Source organism: Bacillus rossius (genome assembly GCF_032445375.1).
Source record: "Bacillus rossius redtenbacheri isolate Brsri chromosome 9 unlocalized genomic scaffold, Brsri_v3 Brsri_v3_scf9_2, whole genome shotgun sequence".
NCBI classification, from domain to species: domain Eukaryota; kingdom Metazoa; phylum Arthropoda; class Insecta; order Phasmatodea; family Bacillidae; genus Bacillus; species Bacillus rossius.
Window position 1 is genome coordinate 36,570,775 of NW_026962013.1, and position 25,864 is coordinate 36,596,638.

Genomic DNA, 25,864 nt, shown 5'->3' on the forward strand with positions numbered 1-25,864 from the left:
CGTCACCCGTCCGTCCGTCAATTTCGGTCCGTTATTTCTCTCGGCAATTATTACCGACTCTCAAACATCCGCCCTCTGTCCGTCCGTCACTATTCTAAAATATCAGTGCTACAACTTTCCGCCACATACTTTCTCAATTGTAGGTTAACTTTTGGTGAAAATAATTTACTTGGGATAATTAACTTTTGTTTTTATGAATGTGATAATAAGTTGACAGGCTTTGACAAGTGGATTAAACGGGTGCCGTCTTAAAAATAACATTAGTCATGCCAGCAATAAATAAAATTATGCTTCTTTTATTACTGCGTCAAAGGAAACAGAAAGAAGCTATTTATATCCAGGATTTTTCCCTCAGTTGCTTATCCCGATAGTCTTTGCTATATATATCATACAAATGCTCCCTTTCCCGGACGTAATTTATCAGCATTTCTTCCGAAAAGCTCATTCTCATAAGCAATCTTTACCGTTATTATGACAATAATAATAGGTCAATACGACACAGCCTTCTATATATTGCAAATTAAAAAAATCGAACACTGTTTTCGGAAAGTCGTATTGAAGACGATCGACTTAACAAGGCGGTGGACCATCCGTTGGTCCGTCAAAAGCTAAAGCTTGGCAAGGTTTTGACGGACGGACGGATGGAATTTTTCGGGCCATCTGATTGGCTGCAGGTCACGTGATTGACGGACGGACGGGTGACGGACGGATGAGACGGATGATTGTGAGTCCAGCTTTAGTATTAATTTTGATGTACACATATTTGCATAAAAATTCTGTACCTACCTAAATATGGTTTAGGTTAGCTGAAGTATTTCATTTAAATTATAGTTCAGGCTAAGAAAAATTGTTTATAAAATTTAAAATACATTATAAATAGCAATGTTTGGTTTTACTGAAAGTATCCAGTACTGAGTTACAAACAGCATCTATTACTGAATATCAGTTACAGTATTCCCGCTAGCTCGGAACCACCTACTGTGTTAATTCAGTCAAAATCAGCTTGAGAGAGCTCACCAGCAGCACACTTCATCAGCTTGTCGAAGTCGTTGATGCACTGCGGCTTGTCTATCACCGCGTCAATGTCCAGGTAGAAGGAGCACGCCTCCATGCATCCCGACGTCACGTTCTGCTCGATGCAGCACTGCGTGACGTTGTTGGTGGCAGCCTGCGCACAGCACGTCATGCATTTGGAAGCTGTCAAATACTGTCAGCATTACAACCTCGATTACATTGGGTGAGCTCACTGGTTACTCATGGGTAAAATATTTGTGTGCAGGTAGGCAGATAGCTCAGTGAATGTTGATAATTCAGAATGAGTATGTTTGGGAAATGGGACATGTAAATAGTGTGTGTTGTGTGTTAAGTTTAGTGCACAGTGTTAGAGATGTGCGATTTTTGAACTTCCTGCACTACTAACCAGCACTGGTTAGCAGCACCTGGTTTTCAAGTTGGCTGCCTCACAAGGTGGGTAGTCCTGGAGGTTACGGTGACGAAGCAACAGTTTTTCTTCAACCATTATGGCGGGGAATTGTGCTATCATGCACGCTTGCTGCTGTTCACATTGTTCAAAAGTGAATTGTTATTAATTATTCAGTTTTAGAAGGATTTTTAGTTTTTTACATATACAGACAAAACAGACTCACATTTTGTCACAAAATGAGAATTTGAACTTTATTTCATCACATTGTTTTATATTTATGTTTTTATTATTTTTATTTAGAAAAAATAAGCCATAAAATATTGTACTCTGAATTTTTTTTTTCATTTTTTGTTCTTTTGTGACTTTCACAAGCAATGAAAACTCAGCGATGGCTAATGAACAGCAAAAATAAGTAAACATGTAGGTATAACAGCAGTAGTAAGTTAACTAGCCACCATGATTATAATATAATAATTATACTGAGCGAGATTATTTCAGAGTGAATTCTCAATTGAGTTTGAAAAGTAACTTGCCCAATGTTATTGATGTTAAAATATTTGTGCACTTTACAGAACAGCTAAAAATTTACAAGTTTGCTGAGGCTAAGACACTTATATGTATTAAAATTTTTCCACACATACATTCATTATATTTTGTATTCACTAATTTTTTTCCCACTCCACACACATGCTTGCTATTTAACTGTATCACTCATCTCTGAATGAGGTACCCAGCTTTGGCACATTTTCTGACCTGCAAAGCCACTTTAGCGTTAACTCAAAACTAGTGAAGGGCCAACTCCCAATTTTCTCGGATCTGAATCTCGGGACCTCGAAAACACCCCTCGAATCCCAATCTAGGTCTGAAGGGTCAAAAATAAAATAATGCACAATAAATAAAGATTTTAACTATAGTGTTGAAACATTCAACCCTTTCAATATTTGTTTCACAAACAAAGTTACCAGAATTAATACAATTTGTAATTATTCATATAATTACATGTTACAAGTACAATATCATGGGGAATGGCAACAGGATAGTATAATGACCTGCAATGACTTCAGAGATTATAAGTGTTGAAATTTTTTAATTTACTTTTTTCCCTCTGCTATTTTGAATATTTTTCCTCAAATATATAATCCTTCCAATACTGAGAATTTGATGGTGTTTTAGGATATGACTGCCCCTTCCCTACTCACAACGTTCCTGATCCGGACAGACACAGGCCTGGAGACGCTTCCGAACGGGTTCTCGGCGTGGCAGTAGTAGTCACCCACGTCGGCCTCGCTGATCTCGCGGATGGTCAGATGCATGACTTGCTTCGAGTCCTCCTGAATGACAGACACACAGGAGCAATGGCTTCAGAGTCTGTACGTTCTTTGAAATATTCTTGCAATGTGAAAGATTCATTCAAAATATTTTCATGGACATTCACCATTGCTAGTTTCCACTGTATATCATAGTGAAACCACAAGAATGGAACTAGATAGATGAGAACACAAACACACAGAAAAACAAGCCAAAATCAGCCGATGTCAACTGTGTGAATGCATAGACAGCACAGCTAATTTAGTGGAAGGAATCAGTGAGAAAAATATCAAGGCACAGATGAACATAACGGGCTGTCAATGATGGGACAGTTGTAATAAAAACAAAAAATACAAACAACCACCTTGGACAATACAGAGACAGATGAACCCAACAATGATACAATAATTGATAATCTAGACAACACAGTGATCGCCTGTGCGAAAGTGGCTGATTTTGGCTTGTTTTTCTGTGTGTTTGTGTATTCATCTTTCTTGTTAATTCTTGTGTATTCTCGTTGACATACAGTGAAAACCAGCAATGGCATATGTCCTTGAAAATGTTTTAAATAAAGTGTTTGTAAACAACTTGTTTGCAAAAACGGCATACTCAAGAACATCAATTTACTGTCCAAAGAGCTTCAATTTTTTTTTTACATCACTATGAAAAATTACTGTTTGAGTTACTTCCATACGGATATCACTAGTATCTTCTGATATCAGTAAAGAGTATTTCTTAGTACTACCCTCATCTTATGAAGTATCATACCAAATTATACGAATCCTTACGACTTAGTATAGGCGTATAGCAGTATTTTTCTTTAGGCTATACTTGTAATTGTGTTTTATATTAAAGCACCCATTGAAATTTCATTACAAAGCACCTCACTTGAAGGATTTCTCTCTTTAAAGTACAATAAATTTTCAGATCTTTTCAGGATGATTTAGATATGGTAACAGTACATTATAAAGAACTTTAAAAATTAAGTACCAAAACTGCAGGTTTTTATGCATACATTGTAATGAGATTTCACTGTATCAAGATGTATAGGTATTTTTGGAGTTATATTTTCCTCTATTGAAAAGTTTAATTTGCACCATGTTTAATTCCACATTATTCACACGTTTAAAAGATAGCAGCAGTTCGAAATTTTTTGTCAAGCATCTGGACAAGGCCTATCAAATATACCATAAGTAACCTCCATAAATAGAAACCATCCTAATTGTACAAATTAGTAGTTAGTACTTAGTAGTATTTAATTTTGAGCAGGATCACTGCTGTTATGTTGTTTTTCCCTGCGACTCATGGTGACTCATGTGTCTATATCATCTCGCTCCTCTATCCGACTCGTGTTGGAGGTAGGCTGCTTCGAAGGCTACCTGCAGGTTTCAGAGTCTCGTGATTGCTCATGAACTGATGACCCCTGCAAACTTGACGTGATGGATTCATAATTTGTGTGCTTTAGTGTGCCCTGTCTTGCTCACTTACCTAGAGGGGTCGATGGGTATTTCAATCGGGGCGAGAGACAAGTGTTGTTAACAGCTTATCAAAATTCCCTTTCAGCCAGCCATATTTAATTCATGTTTTGCTTTAAAAATTTGTTCCATGTGGTGATCTTACGGCTGTCTAACGCGGCAGCTCATTTCTCGGTTTGGTGTGCCTATGTTAGTTGTCTACATGCTGTAAGCCTTCGCTCAGGTTTGTTAAATGATTCGATGCCATGTTGTAGCATTAGGTGTGATCTCAATGACTACTAGTTCCCCCTCTCCTAGTGACTTAGCTTTTTCGCCAATGTCCGCACTGGGTCTTTTGGGACTTTTGTCTCGCCTATTTTGTAATGTAGTCATCAGATGTACGTAAATGTTAAATCTAATATAATTAAATGTTTCACCTTTTTTTGGGATTGTCTTAAATGATTTGGAGATCAAAAGCACAATATTATAAGAATTCTGACAGGAATTACACCTTTTTGGTCTTTTAGCTCTTGTAATTTGAAATTCACTACCTTCAGCACTGTCTTACATACTATTTTTTATTAATTTTTCTGTAATTTTTATTTTATTTATTAGTCTATATATTGTTGGTTGATCTTCCAGGTCAACATGAAAAAAATCTCGTCAGTTTGACCGTGAGCCTCATTAGTTAAAAGTAACCAAACACTAACGTCCTTGATCTTCTTGGTGGTGATGTTGTATTTCCCGCCCTGGATGACAGGCACTCTGCCATCCGGGTCTCTCCAGAACATCATCTTGGGTGACGGGACGGCATCCACCAAGCACTCCAGCACCACAGAATCTCCGGGAGCCGCCATTGTGATGCCTGATGCCGTGATGTGGGGAGCATCTGCAGCGAGTTCAAAAGACATCACCCATCCGTGTCTAATGATGGTCCAGTGAAGTGAAAGCACAGACATTTAAATAGGTAACTAACACCTGAGATCAAGAACAGAAACTTTGTTACAGTGTGAAAAACCTCTCATTTTTTCAATTATTATTTCTTACCATCAATTCAAAGTTACGTAACAAGGTACCTAATATACATAGGCTACTTGGTACTTACTGTGGCGAGTTATGCTGTAAGCACAGTAACATTAATTTTCTACTTTTATTTTTACACATTTTTCTCAAATGGAAGCTGAAAAAACAATCAAGACATTCTAATTTGTTTCCAGTTCCTCTAATTATCATTAAATGTGATCTTAAAGTCATTCAGGCATAAAAGAACCAATAAATTGCCGCAAACTCCAACCTCGCACCCTGAATAATGTCCATTATTAGATGAGAAACACCATGCGAATTGTTGACTATTTCAGTACTTTACAGTCTTTGGCTGTTTTGAAGTCAGATATTTGAGTCAGAATGATAATGACTTAAATACTGGTATCAGTACTTTAGTGAACTTTTTTGTCAGCTCTATACAATTTCAATTAAAAAATAATTTTCTAGCATGTTCTCCATAGTGGATATTGCGAGGCCTGCCAGCGGGAAGCCATGACTACTCACGGTTGATGGATATCTTGCGGGAGGCCTGCATGGGCGTGCCATAGCCGTTGTCAGCATAGCAGGAGATCTGGTCCATGTCGCGGGTGACGTTGTGGATGACGGTGACCATGTGGCGCGTCGTCTCTTGCCGCACCAGTCGGCCCGAGATGTACAGCGAGATGGTGGGCATAGGTGTTCCCATAGCTATGCACAGGATTGTCATGCCGCTGCCCTCCACCACCAGGTTGATGGGATGCACCGTAGGGGGCTGTTGCGAACATGAAATGACGTGAATGCATTGGGGTCCAAGAAGCATCTCACTTTTTTATCACGTCAACAGCAAAGTTATTAAAGACATAGACTAGGGACATCAAAGAAAAAAATGGAATATTGAGAGGAACCATACCAGCGTTTGGCTGCAGTGCTTTAGAGAAACCACGGAAAACTGAATTCAGACTGAGATGCAAACCAGAGTCCTTTGTATTGCGAGTCCAGTGTCTTATCACTGCCCGTATCTCATTCCACCTCTTTCTTGTTGTATGTAGGTACTTCGAACTAACACATTCTCAAGGCACCTGATAATCTTATATATGTATAAACACACAGAAAGAGAGAGAGAAAGAGTGAGAAATAAAGAGATAAAAAAGAAAAGAAAGAAAAAGAGATGTAGATAGAAAGAGAGAGAAAGAAAGAGATAGAAAGAAAAAGATAGAAACAGTGAAAGAGAGAGTAAGAGGGAAAGAGAGAATTGTTGTACTGTCTAAATAATGTTTGCTTCTAGTTGTTGCCTACGATGTACTGAGGAGGAGAGCATCTTGCGTGTGTGAGCCTAGCTGCTTACCTCGACGAAGGCAGGGTACGCAGGGTCAGTCCACGCCACCAGTGTCTCTGACGGCTGGCTCTCCCCGTTCTTCGATATGGCGGTCACATATATGATGTACTGCGTGTTGGGAGTCAGGTCCACGATCATGTGCGACGTCACGGTTGTCTCTACTATCTGGTACGTGGCGTCAGCCGTAGATTTGTAGTAGAGTCTGTGAACAAACCACCATACTCGTTAGCCAAAAATAGTGTCACTGTCAGCATTAAACATCTTCTTTTATAAGCAATCATGAGAGGAGAATGGGTTGGTTTTGAATTGGAGTCAGCTGCCCTATGGGAGAGACAGAACTCACGTCACTTTACGGCTAGAGGAGCGGATGAGGTGAGTTGAGATGGATCATGCTTGCTTTCATTTTAGAGGGTATTGAAGACCTTTTTCTATGATAGAGGGAATGGTAGGGAAAGGCTCATTAACTAACCAATCCCAAAAAAAAAAAAAACATTCATACCTGAGGTAAAACTTGAACCATGAACACAGAGTTGCTAGTTAGTACATTTATTACATTTTTTAAGAATGATGAATTATCTGCTTAGAGTGCAAAAAAGTAGAAAAGGCTGGCAATTGTTGAGATACATTCAGTATAAATTTTTTGAGTATTTTGGTTTGCAAGAAAAGGAAAATTTACATTTTATTTTTCTGGTGTTGGTAATAATTAGAGCTCTAAAACAAGACAATTTAAAATCTTACTTATGGTTTTCTAATATTGTCACATCCCAGAAATTTTCATGTTGCTGAATTTGAATTTTTTGTGTTTCATGGTCTGGGCTCTGTGTGGTTATCACAGTCATCGGGAGCATTCTGCAAACACGGGTGTCGGCAGTGCAAGCGCAACACATTCCAAGAAGGTGGTGTTTGCACAGCTACATGCCCTGATGCAGGCATCTGCTGATGTTTCCAGGCCACACAAGCTCACACCGCTCACGTGGGGCGCTGGCGAAATGGGTCTCCACTCAGCCAGCCTGGGTCCTGGTTGGGAAATTTGGGTGCGGCGACAGCGGTCAGTTCTGGGAACGACAGGCACAGGCGCAGGTTTAAAAGCGGGACTTAGCCTTTGAACGGCTCTCACACTGGGGGGAGGTGCTGCCCATGTGGTAATGAGTTGAGTAAGTGAAAGATGCAGTCAAGCTCATAAAGTTCGTCGTGATTTTTGGCAAAGAGTTCGCCGCTAGAAGTTGCGTTTCCTGGTTGAAAAGGAGCTGGGGAGCCCAAGAGAAAGCATGGAGCTACAGGAAGTGAGTAAGTCTAAATTTCCTCTAAGACTAAGTGGTGAAATAATTAAGTGTTCTCTATAAGTCTCTCTTTCAGCTACATAAGTGTTAAGAAATGTCTACATCATTAAATGTTTGGATACTCTTTTCAAGTTCTGTTAAAGTCGGTTGACAACAGGTTCTTTAAAGTTAAAGTAATAAATAAAAAAATAGTTGGCTATTACTTTAACAGAAACATAAAGACTGATTTGAATTTTAATCATTGTTTGGTTTATAATAAATGTCTATTTATGAAACTAGAGATAAAATTATTTTTAAGTGCGTAGTCATACCCTGGATCTGGAACTTCCTGCATTGGAAGGAAACTAGCCAATACCTGGAATAATTATGGTAATTGTTGAAATTCCTCTCGCTTGAATGAATGCTCTACCAAATAATAATTTAAGTCTTATTGTTGAAAGTACATAATTTTTTCCCCAAGTTAAATTAAAGTAGTTTGTTGACAAGATACTTCTTGGCAAGTATTCTGCGCCCTGAATTGTTGGAACGTGGATCTTTTGATTATTTTCCATCACTGTAAAAAACTCCACTCGCCACAGTACAACCGAGTAAGATCTGAGAGGTGGAATAAGACTGCAAATTTCACTGAAATACAATGGCCAGAGCAGGAGAAGCTCGCAACTACCTGTACGAGAGCTTCTCTGCAGGGTGGCTGAACTCTGGTGGCTGCCAGGATATGGTCACGTATATGGCGCTGTGCGCAGACACTGCGAGGGAATGTGGCGCCGACGTCACGCTTGCCACTCCTCTGTCGCCCACCTCTGCAACACACAGCAAATATGAATCTCTTTTTTGTGACTAAAGGTCACTGCACAGTCAGCAGCTACACTTATCAAGGTTACTGCATAGTTTTTTTATTCATGAGCAAAGACTATCATTTAAAAAAAAAAAAAATTAAAGATTATTTATTGGTAATATCAATCACATATTTTTTTTTTAAAAGTTATACATGCAAGTTAACTAGTGTATAAGTTAACATTTTAATGAAAGCATGAACTAATACAGACTAAAACTGAGCAGTAAGGTTTATAACTACCATCCAAGTTTAAAGTTCTTCCTCTGAAGCAGACATGAAAATGTATGATCTTGCACGATCTATCACTGAATAAACACATAATTTTAAATTTAAAAGTATAAAATGAAGTCCTTTTAACATTTAGTTGTTTAAGGAAAAACTTTGAAGATGCCAACAAATTATTAGAAAATAGTTATGAATTTATAAAAAAAAATATGTGCAGATTTAGTTGATATTGTATAATTGTGACATGTTCATGTCAACAGCAATTGAATGCACACATAGGTTAAAATATGTTTTTGGGAACTAGCTTTAAAACTCCTAAATTTTTATGATGTGGTAAGTACAAACATTTCCTTTACCTGTGTCAGTCACATTGATCCGGAGTATTGATGAGGGCAGCGATGTTCCATGTTTGCTACGCGCTAGCACAAAGAAGTTGTACAGAACACCGTTCACCAGATTGTCCACCGTCGCCACAGTAGAGGTGGTGTTTATGTTCTGCGACAAACAGTACAAACTCCTGACCTCCGAGTAAAGTGTGGTGTGTCACTGCACAACACTGTGTTTCCCAATTCATGCTTTTTAAATGAAATCATTTTAACGTTATGTTAATAAATACTGCTCAAAGTCTGCAGAAAAATTGTGACTATTTAGTGTCAAATAAATCCGAAAATAATTCACTCTTTTTTTAAATTAAATTTTGATCTTATTGAATTTCAACCCTTATGTGCTAGTGTATTATTGTATCATTGAGTTTTTTTAATAACCACTTAGAAAGTTAAATAAAAGTTGTACAGCACAATAGGTAAAATTAAAGCAATATGGACTATTTAATTTGTGCACCACAGAGTTGTTAATTTTAAAACACAATTTCCAAGTTTAAAAAAAAAATGAACTAAACATTTAAAAATTACTGTAGTGATGATTATAAAGAGTTGATTCACTAATACTTTTCCATTATTGATACAGATACCCTGATACTTTTTAAAATACAGAAACCAGTAACAAACACCATTTACTGTTTCCCTACGTACTCAATTTTTTCCTCACCTCTTGACAGTTGAAATGAATGTTTAGTGCCACAACCGGTTAAAAACTTATTTTTTAAAGTTTTTTTTTATTCTTCTATAAACGTTGCCACTAAAGAATCGAATCAAAGTAGGCGTTTGTGCTCTTACGTCACAGAGTTACACAGAACATTTTAAGGTAATAGAATCTCCATGTGGATTTCAACTTGGTAATCATAAATTTAAGTCATACCAGGATTCGGAATCAAATCTACCGCACTTTTATAATGTTAGTAATCATGGCCACAGTGTGAAATTTCTTTTTAAAGTACAATAAATTGAAAATTTTTTGCTGCAAATAACTAAACTATCTTAGTTATAAAATCATTATGATGATAAGTACACTGATTTGGTTGAGTACAGTAACTTAATTTATGTATGTACTCAGCTTCTACAAATGATAAAACTAATGTGGGAATTTGTATTTCTTGATAAATCTACTGGTAGGATCGTGCGAATACAAATATTTTTCTAAGAAACAAATATAAAATGATACACTGCAAGTACTTTTGTGAAAATAGAATGAAAATTTTTCAATAAGCTCCAGCTATTACTGAAATTGTTTCTAAGATTATGAAAAGTCCCTTGTTCTTTTGGAATATGAAATCAATAATATGAAATTTAACTTAAATAATAAATACACAATATTCACTATGTACTCAATAAACTCATCAAGCACTTGTATACTGCCTTACATTAAAAGTCATCAAATATTTGAGAATATTATATATTTTAGGGCACTTTAAAGTTTAAACACTTTGATGACAACCAATTCGAGTGGTTGGATATGATGTTTAACTTTAAGAATAAAGATTGGTAGTCTAAATATTAAGTTCTTTTCTTACAGAAGAATAGTTTGACTCCCAACGTGATTATTCATTTAACACTAAAATTTTGTTCAATAACTTTCAAAAAAAGTATCTCATTAAAATCCATTTTTTCAATATCCTTAAAAATTTAAAAATATAAACCATTCCTATTATTGGTAATTTTCGAAGCTAGTGAAATGCAAACTGCAGTCTCAAAAAATAAGCCAAGAGGGCTGGAAGGAAGCGTGTCTGTTCCTTACTTGATCGAAGGGCAGCTGGGTGCTGGAGTTGTCCACCCTCTTGTAATACACCACGTACTGCAGGATCTCGTGGCCGCTCACGTTGCTGTCGGACGGGGGCTCCCACTGCAGGGCCACGGAGTTGTTGGTGACCCTCGTGGCGTGCAGCTCCAGCACGGGACCCGGCAGCAGTCCCGTCCCTGCGCACGCCGTTCCTCGCTGGCAACCAGAGCAGCTTCCACAACCAGCCTACACTGACTCTGCTGTACCTTTGAGCAGGGTTCCGGCAGACAGGGAGAACTTAAGGAATCAAACAGGTGTTTTCAAAAATCTGGAATATACAGGGGCAGGGGCGTAGCCAGGGGGGGGGGGGGTTTAAGGGTTCAACCCCCCCCCCCCCCCCCAGCACCAAATCTTTAATTAATTTCTTATTCATCACTCAAACAAATTTCATATTAATATTAATAAAATTTTTACCATTACAATATTTAAATTTAAGTACCGAAAACTGCTAAAATAGCACTATTTTACACCTTAAAATCCAAATTTTCCCGGGGGAGGACCCCCGAACCCCCCAGCTTTAAACCCGGGGGGGGGGGGGGGGGAGGGGGAGGGGCGCCATGCTTCTTAACACCCCCCATACATAAATCCTGGCTACGCCACTGTACAGGGGAAGTGTTAATATCTATGTACAAAATGGTATCAGTAATTTTTCATAGTATGCAGTACCTGAAAGTCTTAAAACAGTACGTATTTTAATTGTTTGAGTTCATGTGTTATTTATTAATAACCCACATACAATTTTTACTGACATTAATTCAACATAAGTGATACAAGCAACTGTGTGTTAATTTGAAGTGGAATGAAACATCTATAGTTCTTTAGCCTGATCACAATCAGTAATTGGTAAGTTACCTATTATTTCAAAGTTTGATGAAATAGTGTGATTCACTTTCTTTTACAGATTGGCAGTGTTGATAATGCAATTTTTATACAAATGATTACAGTGCATAACAGTTTATATTGTGCAGGAAAACAAAGTAAATCTCACAGCACAAAGGCTTGACACAAGAACTTTCCTGAGTTTGACTTCCCCCAAAACTTTTGGGTACTATCAACTGGGTGCTTTAATTATGAGCTGTACCACTTGTAGATAGCAATCCATCACCTGTTTTTGTTCGTCTCTTCACTACGTAAGCATGATCACTTTTACGAGAGCATTTCAGAACTTAATATTTTTAGAGGTGAATGATTATTTCTTGGGCCCTCACTGCACATTAATGAAGAGTATTAGGTTATTCTTCTGCTTCGCTTCCTGCAGGGCAGCTAACTAACCACCAAAACCTTACTGCATATTTATGAATACGTTAACAAAAAAACAATATAATTTCACAGATTGAAAATGCATTATAAAATTACTTATAACAATTTTTAATGGCTATTAAAAGTCATTATACATTTTGTATCATCTGAGTGGAAATTCACGTTTAAATCACCTAAATTGTCAATGTGTTGATAATAATTGGCATTTTGGTAAATTGCGTTACATTATCCTTCATCCAAAAATTCTATTGTCACATTCTTATTTAGACTTTATTGTTGCAACTTTACCCTACTTTTTAACCTTGTACATCATTATCTCAGCAAGGGAATGAAAGAGAATGGATATTCAGTGCTTTTTCGTAAATTTACAACCAAACTCTGTTCAATGTTGTGTCCTTTTTGTGACTAACACTTCAGTGAACATTCAGACATACAGTTGAAAATTGTGACTTAATAAACCAAATAAACACAGATTCATCTAGCAGCACAGCAGCTAATCATGTAACAACAAATATTTTGTGTGATTTTATAAGAATATTCAGCTGTCAGTGTCTGAATGTTCGCTGAGCACCTGTCAAAAAGGACACACTGTCTTGAATAGAATGTATCATATGCATATCACTTAATGTTTACTCTCTCATAACCATAACTCTTTATTCTTATGCCCAAAATAATGTATCCTGTTTGAACCGTAATTGATTCTAAGGATTAATACTTGGAGCAAAATTAACAAAATAAATAGTGTAAGGTAGCAAGCATAATTAATAAATAATAATGTAGAATTTAGCAAGAACAGAAGTCAAGAAAATGTTAATATCAGTGGCGTCTCGTCAGGGCAAGCAAGGCAAGCAGTGCTTGCCCAGGCAGTTTCCAGACATTGTATTTTTTAAATAAATATTTTATTCAGAATAGTATTTTACTTTGGCTCGTGCAGTTAGGTGTATGTATTTTTTACACTATCTTCTTGGGACCCAATACTGTGCGCTGTGCGCTATAAAAAAAGAACTCGTTGACACAAAAACATGCTGTTTTAGAAGCGTTGCTAGGTTTAGAAGCGCTGGTAGGATCGCTTTCAGTAGGAAGTCTGCCGCAGTAGTTTCCTTTCGGAAGGGGGGTGGCATGGTACAAAGGTTCAGGGAGGGGATTGGCTGGAAAAATACGCGGTAGAAGCTACGAAGGTAACGCTTTCTTGCCGAACTGGAGCGAACATGGCCGAAGCAGACGGTGGAATTTTTCCGCCGACTGCTTCGGCTATGTCCGGTAAAGTTCGGCACGGCAGGTGGCGATGTCGCGTTTCAGTCGGCGGTCGTCTCTCGGGGCGCGCGCATCTCTCCCGCGGGCTGTTGGCTGGCAGTGCGTGGGGGATTTGTGGGCTTACGATGATACTACACTCCCACTTAGTATATAAGTAATGTAGAGTAGGTATTTTACTATCAGAATAATGTAAGTCAATAATTATTTTTCAAAAATAATGTATTTAAAAAAAATGTCAATTTTTCTACCTGTGGAATAGTCAATGTTCAGTTAAGAAAACTACTTAAATAGCACCATTTTGTACCTTGAAATCCATATTTTCCCGGCGGAGGGCCCCCAGACCCCCCCCCCCCCCCAACCTCATCATGTTTTGGTGTGAAAGGAGTTATTGCTTCCCCTCATGTAAACCTCACGCCTCGCCACTGGTTAATATACTTTGTTAAGGTGCCAGTACCAAGTATGGTCCACCTTAGGTTTCAGATTTAATTTCAGTCAAGCGAATAACCAATCTATCAGTGATCATTTAGCATATGAACTGTTATCTAGGAAAGCAGTGGTGGGTAGAGCACAGACCTTCCTCGAAGCACTGCACGATGTTGCCGATGAAGGGGATGCAGGAGGTGGCGGTGACGATGAGCGAGTCGAGGATGACTCCGGCGCAGATGGACAGGCAGGAGCTGGGCACCCCGCGGCGCGAGCAGCAGGCGCCGTGGTTGCGGCCCCCAGCCCCACAGCGCACCAGCTTGCTGAGCTCGCCGGCGCACACGGCCGCCAGCGCCTTCACGTCCGACATGTTGGCGTCGTACGAGCACAGCGGCATGCACACGTCGCTCAGGTCGCTGGCCGCGCAGCACGCCGTCACGTTGTACACCGCCGCCGCTTCCAGCTTCTCCTCCGTCACCTGCCGGCACGGGATGTGCACTCATTAGAGAGATGCTTGAACAACGTTTTGTTTGTGTGCACGGCCGTAACAGCGCTAGTGTGCTCACTGGTCAATGTTTGTTTATGATTCGTTGCCAAGGCTCATTTGTAATGGCGGCAATTTTTCTTTCGTATTTTTGTTTAGGACTTTAGGTTATTTGCGTGCTACTTGCTTATTGCTTCGTAGGTGGAAACTGGAAAATATCTGGCGTTTATTTATTCAATTATTTAGTGGTCATATTTTCATTGAGGTAAGATAGTTAAATTGAGTATAAAATTACGTATTAAGTAAAATACAATGCCGCCACGTGTACGAAAATGCTGTGTGCCTGTTTGCGATGATAAATTTGCTGTTAAGACACCGCTTCCCAGTTTACGAAAAAACGGTATACAATGAATGGATACAGAGAATAAACGTCGAGAAACTGAAAACTCTCCACCCTCTTAATGCTGTAGATGTGATTGCAAACTTCAATAGTAATGCTAGCTTGTGACATAGGTGGTTTTAGCATAAATAGCTACTTAGGTCATTCTTCCACCAATGTTTATACGGTTAGTACTGTTCACGGCCACAACAGCGCTGCAAATAGCGTTCTAGCTTTTATTCAGAGAGTGGCCTTTCTATCCCTCCCTCTCTTTTCTATGCCTGCCGGCCGAGCAGCTTCAGGACGTGCCCGCTGACGGACCGCGGAAGCCGACATGCGTATTATAATTCGCAATCCGAGCACAGAGCCCAGAAATGCAAAATCAATGAGATTTTGTATCATGGTAACAAAACATTAATTATCTTAAACAAGGTTTTCAGATACGAGGACATAGGTACATGTATGATGAATAAACCATAACAAATTAGTCATGTAAAACTGGTTTTATACAGATATTCTTGTACTTGGAACAATACTTTACATTTTTAAAAGGTAAATAAACACAGCTAATACCGCACTTGGCTTCTATTGGTCTCACAAAGTAACGTCATTGGAATAGCTAGACCAGGCCCAGCTCCCAGCTCAACTATACACTTCCATGTCCGCACGTGTGCCACTGTAGATACTCTGTTCCGTAACTTACATATCTGCTTACGTGATCCGTGTACACTTCTGGGTCATTGTAAAACGGGCCTTAAGGTTCTACTTGCCAGACCTACCACGAGGCATGGTGACAGAAGACAGCCTGCCCAGTTTTGAGATACAAAAGCCAACACCACATGTGGACTGCATCAAGCCCCAGTCGGTTACTGCGATGCACCCTGAGTCCCTACTCAGACAATGTTCCTAGTCTGGACGGAATGCTATCTACTTTCCTGCTGCTTTTTTTCCAGAAACAGCTCCGGGTAGTATCGCTGCTGATGTGTTAACCCCAGGGCCACCAAGATAAACCAAGGGCCCGGAGGAAATAATTTTGTTGGGACCCCTCCCTATTATTTAATGTACAACTTTTCAACCCCCACAGTCAAAAAAAGTCTAACAACTGTAAACGTTACTGTGCGTATCACATTACTTTTAAGATCTTCAATAAACTCTACGGACAATAGTCTTGCAATTTTATTCTTATCAGGATAATCCCAAACATTAGCAAGGCCCCTGGGATTATTTCTCCTCCTCTTTCCCGCTACCTCTCTTGTCTTGTAGGCCCTGGTCAGGTCTGGATGCCTTCGCCGTCAGACACCCCCCATTGACACGGCCAGCCGGGTAGGACTAGGGACCAGGTATATCTTCAATCTCCATGGTACAGCTGGCTTTCGGTGTGAGGGGTTCTGGGTTTTGAGTCCCAGGTAAAGCATGGGTGTGATTTGTAACAGTCTAAATTTGTCACTAATTAGTCAAAGTCAATGAAACCATCAGAGGAAACTGTCAAACTATCAATAACAAGTCAATAAAGGGGATGATTGGTTGGTAATATTGAAAATCACCGGCAAGCCAAACTTAAAGTCATCAGATCACTCTATTCTTAGACGAGAAGTTAAGCCCTGTCTAATTCATTCAAACATGGATTTTCGTAATAAAGAAACAGGCTGGTGTTTCTTGAAACTTTCATTTCCATACCCTTTGCTTTCTGTCACTGATCCATTACAGGTTACTTCAGACGCTTGCAGACGACTTCAGATATCCAATTCAGAGGTCTGCTAGATCTGGAAGAGGCTTGAGCTGCCAACAATATCCTTTAGGTTCACCCAAATGGGTGTTACTTGTATTGTTGACACTGCAAGATTCGTTACTGGATAGGCATATATATATAAGTAGTATATATAATTGATTAGAAATTGGTTGGTTGAATTATTTAGAGGAAGTGTGAGGTAGAGGGGAAAATTTATTAGAAAATAATAAAAAAAGCATTATCTAAAAACTTAGTTTTTGTTTGAAACTCTCTTATATTGCTTGATTTTTCTTGATAAGAAATAAATTAGAGACAAAAAGTTTTAATTGGGATACTATGGTAATACATAGTTTAATACTAAATGTGTTATTCATAAGTCAACTTCATACTTTGGTGCAAAATGTAACTCTAGAACACTCGGTTACTTAATCTTCTTAAATCATCATCAAATGCTTGGCCTCAGAGAGTATAATAACCATATTTTTAGACTAAGTCAATACATCTTTAAAGGATCTTTTAACTAAATTAACCATCCCATTCAGCATGTTTGATTGGAGATAACACTATTGCTTACTTAAAAATAATTTAACATTCTGTTAAAAAAACAATCAATAGTTATAATAAAATAATAAATTTCTTCTATTCACAAACAGTCTTGGCATTAACAAAATTTTTTATTTGAAATTATGAATATCATTATTTTACTTTTAAGGGACCTTCCAAACAAACTTATAGAGAGTATAAGATCCTTTACAATCCAAAATTTCTAGTCCTTAAAATTACAACAGAACCTAAAATACTAATCACTCCTCCCGTAAGGAGTTGTTAGTGTTCTTAGAGGGACAAACTTACTCATTTCCTTGTGACCTATAATCACCCTTGGATGAACCTCTTTCTTCTGCCGAGTTACTAAGGATTCCTCCTGACCCGAATAAACCTTAAGGACGTTACATTTTTTATTCTTGCACCTGCGAACCCTACAGACTCGATGGCAAGGGGTCCAGTGCCCGCCCAGTGAGTCCTGCGCAACGGCTAACACACACTTAAAGACCCCTGTGTCCTAGAATGTTACAGCCCCTCCCTACCCAAATTTCATAACCAGATTCGGGCTAGCTGAGTAGGTCCCCTAGTTGTCAACGACACGTAGGTGCAACCCCGCACTACTTACGCAACAACGTAACACGGAAAAGCCCAGCACGAAGGTCACGCTACGCGCGCAACTGTGGTAACATCGCATGAAGTTGTTGTGCCAACACACAGCGGTGAGCAACACTAGGCTAGCATCACGCCTCCAATCAACCAATCACGCCACCGCGCATCTTTGGCGTCCACCGAGAATCTGAACCAGGAAACACGTAAAATTTAAATAAGGGGGTACTTGAAGATTCTGCCACATGACAATATGTACCTGTACATACTTATAAATTGGTATGCAAATGAAAGCAAGTTTCGAGCAAATGGGTTGTAGGACTAACATGAAGCGATCCTGTGGTTAAGGAAGTTTCACGCGACAGGCAGAGCACAACCCACCTTGCTCATGGTGCGGAAAACGTCGCGCGGCGAGGGCTCCCCGGCCCCGTGCTGGTTGACTGCCTGCACGAACACCTCGTACTTGGTGTCGCTGAGCAGGCGCTCCAGCACGTGCGGCGACTGCACACCGCGCTGCACGCGGTAGCCGTCCTCCAGCAGCCCCAGTGGCCGGTAGTGCAGGTCGTAGTGCACGACGGTGTCGCCCAGAGTGTGCGGCGGCTCCCAGTGCACGATGGCGAACTCAGTCGAGATGTGGGACACGTGCAGCTGCGTGGGCGCGCCCGGCAACACGCCGTAGCCTTGCATCAGGCAGTTGGTGTAGTCGCCCATGTAGCGCAGGCACCTGCACACGCGGCGTACACTCCTCACTCGAGCCCGCAGCCACGCCAAGTGGCTAGCTCCCACTGGCTTCAACAAGCTCCCGCTAGCTCTTAACAGCTCTCACTGGCTCCCACTGGCTCCCACTGGCTTCCATAAGCTCCCGCTATCTCTTAACAGCTCTCACTGACTACCACTAGCTCCCACTGGCTTCCACAAGCTCCCGCTAGCTCTCAACAGCTCTCACTGGCTCCCACTGGCTCCCACTGGCTTCAACAAGCTCCCGCTAGCTCTTAACAGCTCTCACTGGCTCCCACTGGCTCCCACTGGCTTCCATAAGCTCCCGCTATCTCTTAACAGCTCTCACTGACTACCACTAGCTCCCACTGGCTTCCACAAGCTCCCGCTAGCTCTCAACAGCTCTCACTGGCTAACACTAGCTCCCACTGGCTTCCACAAGCTCCCGCTAGCTCTTAACAGCTCTCACTGGCTCCCACTGGCTTCCACAAGCTCCCGCTAGATCTTAACAGCTCTCACTGACTCCCACTGGCTCCCACTGGCTTCCACAAGCTCCCGCTAGCTCTTAACAGCTCTCACTGGCTCCCACTGGCTTCCACAAGCTCCCGCTAGCTCTTAATAGCTCTCACTGGCTACCACTGGCTCCCACTGGCTTCTACAAGCTCCCGCTAGCTCTTAACAGCTCTCACTGGCTAACACTAGCTCTCACTGACTCCAACTAGCTCCCACTGGCTTCCACAAGCTCCCGATAGCTCTTAACAGCTTTCACTGACTCCCACTGGCTTCCACAAGCTCCTGCTAGCTCTTAACAGCTCTCACTGGCTCCCACTGGCTTCCACTGGCTTCCACTAGCTCCCGCTAGCTCTTAACAGCTCTCACTGACTCCCACTAGCTCACTAACTCCCATAGTAATATTATGGACATATCGGAAAACTAATAATGGTTGATATAAAGACTAAAACATTTTATTTTATATTTTTAAATACAAAAGTAATTTATGGAATATTACTACGTATATAGACTGAGTGTGAGAAGCTAGCATTAAACAACACATCCCAAAATGAAACTGGTAAAAGCTGGCCACTGTATTGCTGATAGATACAGCTTATTTAGTTATTTCACTTAGAATAAAAAACATAATTAGAAACAGAAAGGAGAAAACACAGGGTTTTTGGAAGAGAACATTTCCTTTAAAACACTGAGAAAAAATATGACGAACCACTGAAATAACATGCTCAAGATGGAAGGAGCAGGGCAAGGAGAATGTGAAGGATATGGGAATTGATTGTAGAAAAGCAGAAGTATCCAATAATCAAAATACAATTTTTTTTTCCTAATAAATGAGAGTCCATGATTACATACATACACACTGATAAATAAAGCAAAGCCACAACATAAAAATATATTATTGATTGAGGTATTTTCAGGAAATATATTTATTTATTGTGTCTGTATTGTATCTGGGTTTCTTTCAAAAATATTACTTTTATTCAAACCATTCTTGTTTGGTAGAAGCAAAAAATAATCAATGGGTCACAAAGTATGTAACTTGATAAGCTTTAACTGCTAGAAAAAAAAAAGAGACTTTTTTGTATTTAGTTTTTAATTTGCATAAAACATAAATATATTCTTTGTGGGACAAACATCTTGTGAGCTGGGCTCCATGGTTTGATGGAAACATCTTGCTCAAACCAGACCGGCAGAACCAAACTGTAGATGTAACCTTACGGAACCAAGCAGTGCTGACTCGGTACGGCACAGTTACACACCAACTGTTCTACAAACATCATGGTGCATGTATCTACATACCACTTGGTAAACACTACATGGTAAATATATTTTGAACAGGTATAAAAAGGGGTGCTGTCATAACTTAAAAACCTTCAACTGAGAAATGTATAACTTAGAAACACACAAGATAGATTTTTCTAAGTTATACCTGTTCTAAGTTATGATGAGTCTGAGTAATGTTGTTCAGCATTGTATGTTTCTAAGTTATTACAGTTATAAGTTGTTGTTTCCAAGTTGTGACAATTCTAAGTTATGGTTTCAGCATTGTATGTTTTTAGGCTGTAACAGTTGGTATGTTACTAAGTTTTAATAGTTCTAAGTTATGTTTTTATAAGTTGCGACATTTCTAAGTTTTGTGGTTTGGTATTTTTTCTAAGTTATGTGTTTCTGAGTAAAGACAGACTGTTCTAAGTGACATGTTACTAAGTTTTAATAGTTCTAAGTTATGTTTTTCAAAGTTAAGACATTTATGAGTGGTGTATTTTGGCATTTTATATTTATAAGTTATATGATATTAAGTTATGACTGTTATAACTTATGATAGTTCTAAGTAATGTGAATTTTTTAAAGTTATGACTTTTCTAAGTTGTGTGTTTCTAAGTTATGTGTAGATCCCGAAGAAATAATTCTGCACCCAAGGAGATTTTTCAACTTCCTTGGCCGTGACGTACTTCCTCTTCTGTCCCGTTTACCACCCACCCTCCTCACCTCTGGCATGACAGCTCGCAAGATGTTTGCCCTGCACTCTACCTATGGCGAGGTCACCGGGCAGTAAGTAACCTACAGAGAAACTCCGCGCGTACGCTCGTGTCAGTGATCCCAGCAGCCTGTGGCAGTGAAGGGGAACAGAAGCACTCACTTGAAGTAGGTGAAGTCGATCTGAGTGATGTTGCCCCCGCAGAGCTCCTGGCACTGGGCGGGCAGGCCGCGCTCCTTGCAGCACGCCGTGTGGTCCATGTCGTCCGTGAGGCAGCTGAAGGTGTCGGCGGCCCAGGGGGCGCAGATCATCAGGTCCGTGATCTCTGCCACGCCGGACAGCGTCGGGTCGCACAGCTTGTCCAGGCACCTGCCAGCACACACTCACTCTTGGTCAAACTCCCCAATAACCCGTGTTCAGGCATTTTCGTTTTTTTTTTTTTTCCTTCAGGTGATTAGTTTTTAAAGTCGGTAGGTTAACATTAGGGGCAGGCACTTCTCGCGACAAAATCAGACCCATCGTTAGACTGCAATATCGTAAGCCCAAACCAGCAGTTTCTTTCATGTAACTGGTGCCCGTCAACACGAGAAACCCTTAATTACCTTATATGGCTGGACCATTCAGGATGAGTTAGCTGCTGCACAGAATGGCTGTGGTTCTTGTGCCGACAACAGACATGCATTCTGAACGGAACTCAACCAATCAGGAAGCCTAGAAAGATGCTAAATTTTTTCGAGAAAAATACACGTCCCTAACAAGGACTCATCTAAGTGTAGCAAAAAATGCAATTCTCATTAATGGGACGATCGATGGTGGGGAAGGGGTAGTAACAAATAAAGTAGACGGAAAAGTGTAAAACTATTGCAGGTTTTTCATTGCCAAGTTCGTTACAATTGTAAACTATCGGTGTGATCTTTCATTGAGTACTTTATTGTTTAGTGTTATTGTCCAAGTGAATGATGTTTATTTTATTCCAACCCTGTTAACTTTGTGAGTGGTGAACTTTGGATTTGTTTGTAATTGTTCGGGCATCCGACTCCCTTTTAGCGGATCTCAGGCTTCCCAATACTCCTCACCTGCTTTCAGAGCACAGTTCGTAGTATACCACCCTATAGACTAACGATGGATTTGGATTGTGGCCCCAAAATAGCAAGACTGCATCTTGCTGAAGACTTAACCAAAGGATCCTATATATAAAGGCTGTCTTTACTAAGAAACAGGTCGATAGGATGTCAGAATATTTCCGACGCTTGACGTCGTCTGGCCGACGACCACCCCAGAGCCCGACCTGCACCCGCCAGTATACGCTCCCGCTAACGGAACACACCCCTGGCCATGGCCCACCCGAGTCAGGCGACCCGAACAGCAATTAAAGACAAAGCCGCGGAAACCTGAGTAGACAAGAGAAGAACCGTACCCATTCCTCCTGAAACATTAAATTAGGATTTTAGCGACAATAAAATCTCTTCCAGACACACCCGTTTGGAGTCTAGCGTAATGAGGTCACGCCTGGCGCGAGAGAGGCCGAGCCTCCCTCGGACGCCATGCCAGTTCGGCAGTTCAGCGCAGCTCATAGACCGGGGCGGACCGACGTCCCACGGAGAGGCAACATCCTTTGTCTACATTGAAAGTAACGTCCGGTAAATATAGTCACTAATGAACCAAACCCCTTTTATTACTTAACCTCTCCGTGAGTACCCGGTCCCTTTTTTCGGTCCAGGACCTAATCCGGCCGCATCAACTTAAGGACACCCCGCACCACACTTGGTCAACGGGGCTGCTCTTCAGCATACGGCACGGGCCGTCTCCCGCAACGTACAGAACTTTATTTAAGGTCACGCGCACGGCGCTGACCACAACCCGCAAGGGAACTTGGACAAACTTAATTGCGGTGCGTGTTTCACCACAGTGGGCACAACACCCGCGCCGAGACATTTGCATACGGGATTGGCCGTCTCCAATCGCCCGCCCCCTTAATTCAGTGTATTTTTGTATCCTGTATTTTGTACTGCTAACTTACGTTACCCGAGTAACGAGTGCCACGTAACTTGTGCGCGCCCCCTTAATCCAGTGTATTTTTGTATCCCGTGTTTTGTATTGCTAACTTACGTTACCCGAGTAACGAGTGCCACGTAACCTGTACGCGCCCCCTTAATTCAGTGTATTTTGTGTCCCGCCTTTGTGTTACGAAATTACGTTACCTGCGTACCCAGTGAGACGTCTGAGACATAACAGCATCCGAGGCCACGTAACGCGGAACACAAACAATAAGGCGCCACGGAATAACAAGTAAAAACCCCCCGGGGACCTCTGTAGAGTGTTGTATTGTGTACGACTCGCTCCTCTGAATAAAAGGTACGACACCACCACCTCAACTCCACGTCTCTTATTTAAAATCATCTCACGCAACACCGCCGCCGGCCCTAGTGGGCCACGCAGGGGCACATACATCCACGACCCCAAATTCACGACTAGAAACGAGCTAGTCTGGCGCCCACCCGGACAACACAGATCAAGAACCGCCTTTTCCCACTAGGAGCCACACCGGGACTCGAGCCCGAGACCCCGGACGACGGCATTTGGCGCCCGCTGCGTGGGGCAGAAAATAACGTGAAAAATTTTTTTTTCCCCCTTCTGGACATTTTCGAAATAAATTCACCAACAGGCGACAGCGGAGACACGAAACGGCCATTTTGGACACAGGAAGGGTCGAAGGCCAGACAGACCGGCGCGACGAGGCGAGCGGACAAAGGACACTCCAACCACCCCCACCCCTGCACGTCATCACGGCGAGGCGAGCAACGGAGTGACGTCACCACCCCCACTCCGCGCGGACCGTTTTCGCCTCCTCTTTGTGCGGCTGTCCGGGCACCTACCCCCACCTCGTCACCCCGCTTCACGCTCTCCGCTTCGGGCAACCATCCTGATACCCCCACTCCGCGCGGACCGTTTTCGCCTCCTCTTTGTGCGGCTGTCCGGGCACCTGCCCGCCGCCGATCTCAAACCCGCGCGCTACAACACGCGCCCAGACTACAAACAGCCCGTCACAGACGGCGAACTTGAACGTACAACATACAGCTCAACATGCAGGCACCACCTACAGACCTCGTGTGCACGCGTTGCCTATTACCAAGGGAAATAGACCTATTGACGGGATCACTGCCGTGGTACAGGACATGCCAATGCGCGAACACCCGGGACAACGTCACCGAGCAGACCTGGGGCAAGCCCTGGAGCGAGACGTTACTCGGCGAGCCGCACACCCAATTACCGTGGTCATGGGCACCGCTCAAGACGGAGGCACAAGCAAACGTCACACTGGGAGGCATACTACCGACTATGGGCCTCACGAGTACCCGGACCAATCTGGCACCCAAATACATCCCACCACCAAGCGCAATCACCGGACCAAACACGGGGATGCATACACGCAACCCGTGCTACACAGGGAAGTTAGCACTACCCGAGTTCAGCGGAATAGGGCACGAAGTACCCAGAGACTTCCTAACACACTGCGAGGTCAGACTGGCACGGTCCGGAATACCGACCGATGAATGGTCGGGGCGAGCGAGCGAACAGCTGAAGGGGACCGCCCGCCAATGGTGGAACATCTGGGTACGCTTCGGCATGGCCTGGGAGGAGTTTGCCACGTCATTCAACCGCTGATTTGACACGGAACACGCACTGGTCCAATGCACGACGCAGTTCTATGGCGAACGCCAACGCGACGGCGAACCCGTCGAGCAGTTTCTGGCCAAGAAAATGCAGCTGTTCAATCGAGTAGCACCCGGCGCCGCGCCAGCCACCGCGCTCGCAACCATTACCACCCTCCTACACAATGAACTGCAACCGTTCATGCGGTGTTACCGCGCAGAGGAAGTCGAGGACTACGTCCGACAAGCCATAGACACGGAACGGAACATCCGGTGACTGCGGCACTAAGACCCCCCGAACACCGACCGGGACCTGGCCAGACGCCCAATGGGTCGGAGAATAGCCAGCGTCCAGAACCGGGAAGCAGGGGGCTACACACCCGACCGCCCGCGACGAGCCATCGAGGACGCACCACCACCTGGTAGGCCCGATGGGACATAGACGCAACAGGAACCCCCACTACCGCGATGCCAGTTGGGCTGCCCCGCAGGTACCCGCCACTGGCATGTCGACTGCCCACGCCGGCAAACACCACGCGTCACCAACACGTCGGGAAACGCCCACCCGGGGGCACGGCGGTAAAACCCGCGCCTCCGAGCAAACCGAGCCAACCCACACCTGCCGCGGAAACAGCCACACCGCAGCTAAACCAGCTAATCCGTCCCCGCGACGGCCTACTCCGCGTCCCCGTGGAAGTCAACGGGCGACCCACGGCGGCCCTGGTAGACACGGGCGCGAGCCACGTGTTCGTGGCCCCCCACCTGGTACCCCCCGGCGCGCTGCAGCCCCACCAGGCCGTGTTACGGTTAGCAACCAGCACGCAACCGGGAAGGACAGTGGGGCAAGCCGAACTCGAGGTACGCATTCGGGACGACGTCACCACGGTAACCGCCCTAGTGGTAGAGGACTTACACGAAGGGATAGTACTAGGCCAACCATGGTTAGCGAGACAAGATGCGGTGATCGAAATGAAACCCAGACGAGTTTACATTGGCACCCGCGAGCGGCTCACGGTGTACGCCATAGGCACTACCCCCGAGAGTCAGGGGGAGAAAGTAACCTTAGACCAGTTCCGCCACAACGTCCCCCACGAGTACCGAGCAGCAGTGGAACGCGTGTTGGCAGAAAGGCAGGACATCTTCGCGGTAGCCGACCCACTGAAGCGCACCACCATCACCGAACACCACATCCCGACCACCCACGACAACCCAGTACACGAGGCCCTGAGAGGCTACCGGTTCCGGGAGCAGAGGGCCATCCGGGAGCAA

General features: G+C 42.6%; 1 protein-coding gene across 5 annotated transcripts in view; it reads right to left on the reverse strand.

The window, feature by feature from the left end:
* Positions 1–25,864, reverse strand: part of LOC134543009 (Ig-like and fibronectin type-III domain-containing protein 1) — a 547,890-nt gene that overhangs the window by 17,178 nt on the left and 504,848 nt on the right. For all 5 annotated transcript variants that reach the window (XM_063387679.1, XM_063387678.1, XM_063387680.1 and 2 more), the window contains 11 exons: positions 21,105–21,311; positions 18,119–18,461; positions 14,147–14,474; positions 11,018–11,196; positions 9,241–9,379; positions 8,489–8,624; positions 6,554–6,746; positions 5,734–5,980; positions 4,896–5,074; positions 2,623–2,754; positions 1,018–1,168 (listed from right to left, as the gene is read on the reverse strand). In XM_063387679.1, the coding sequence (XP_063243749.1) occupies positions 1,018–1,168; positions 2,623–2,754; positions 4,896–5,074; positions 5,734–5,980; positions 6,554–6,746; positions 8,489–8,624; positions 9,241–9,379; positions 11,018–11,196; positions 14,147–14,474; positions 18,119–18,461; positions 21,105–21,311 (2,234 nt within the window). The remainder of the gene's footprint in view (positions 1–1,017; positions 1,169–2,622; positions 2,755–4,895; positions 5,075–5,733; positions 5,981–6,553; positions 6,747–8,488; positions 8,625–9,240; positions 9,380–11,017; positions 11,197–14,146; positions 14,475–18,118; positions 18,462–21,104; positions 21,312–25,864) is intronic.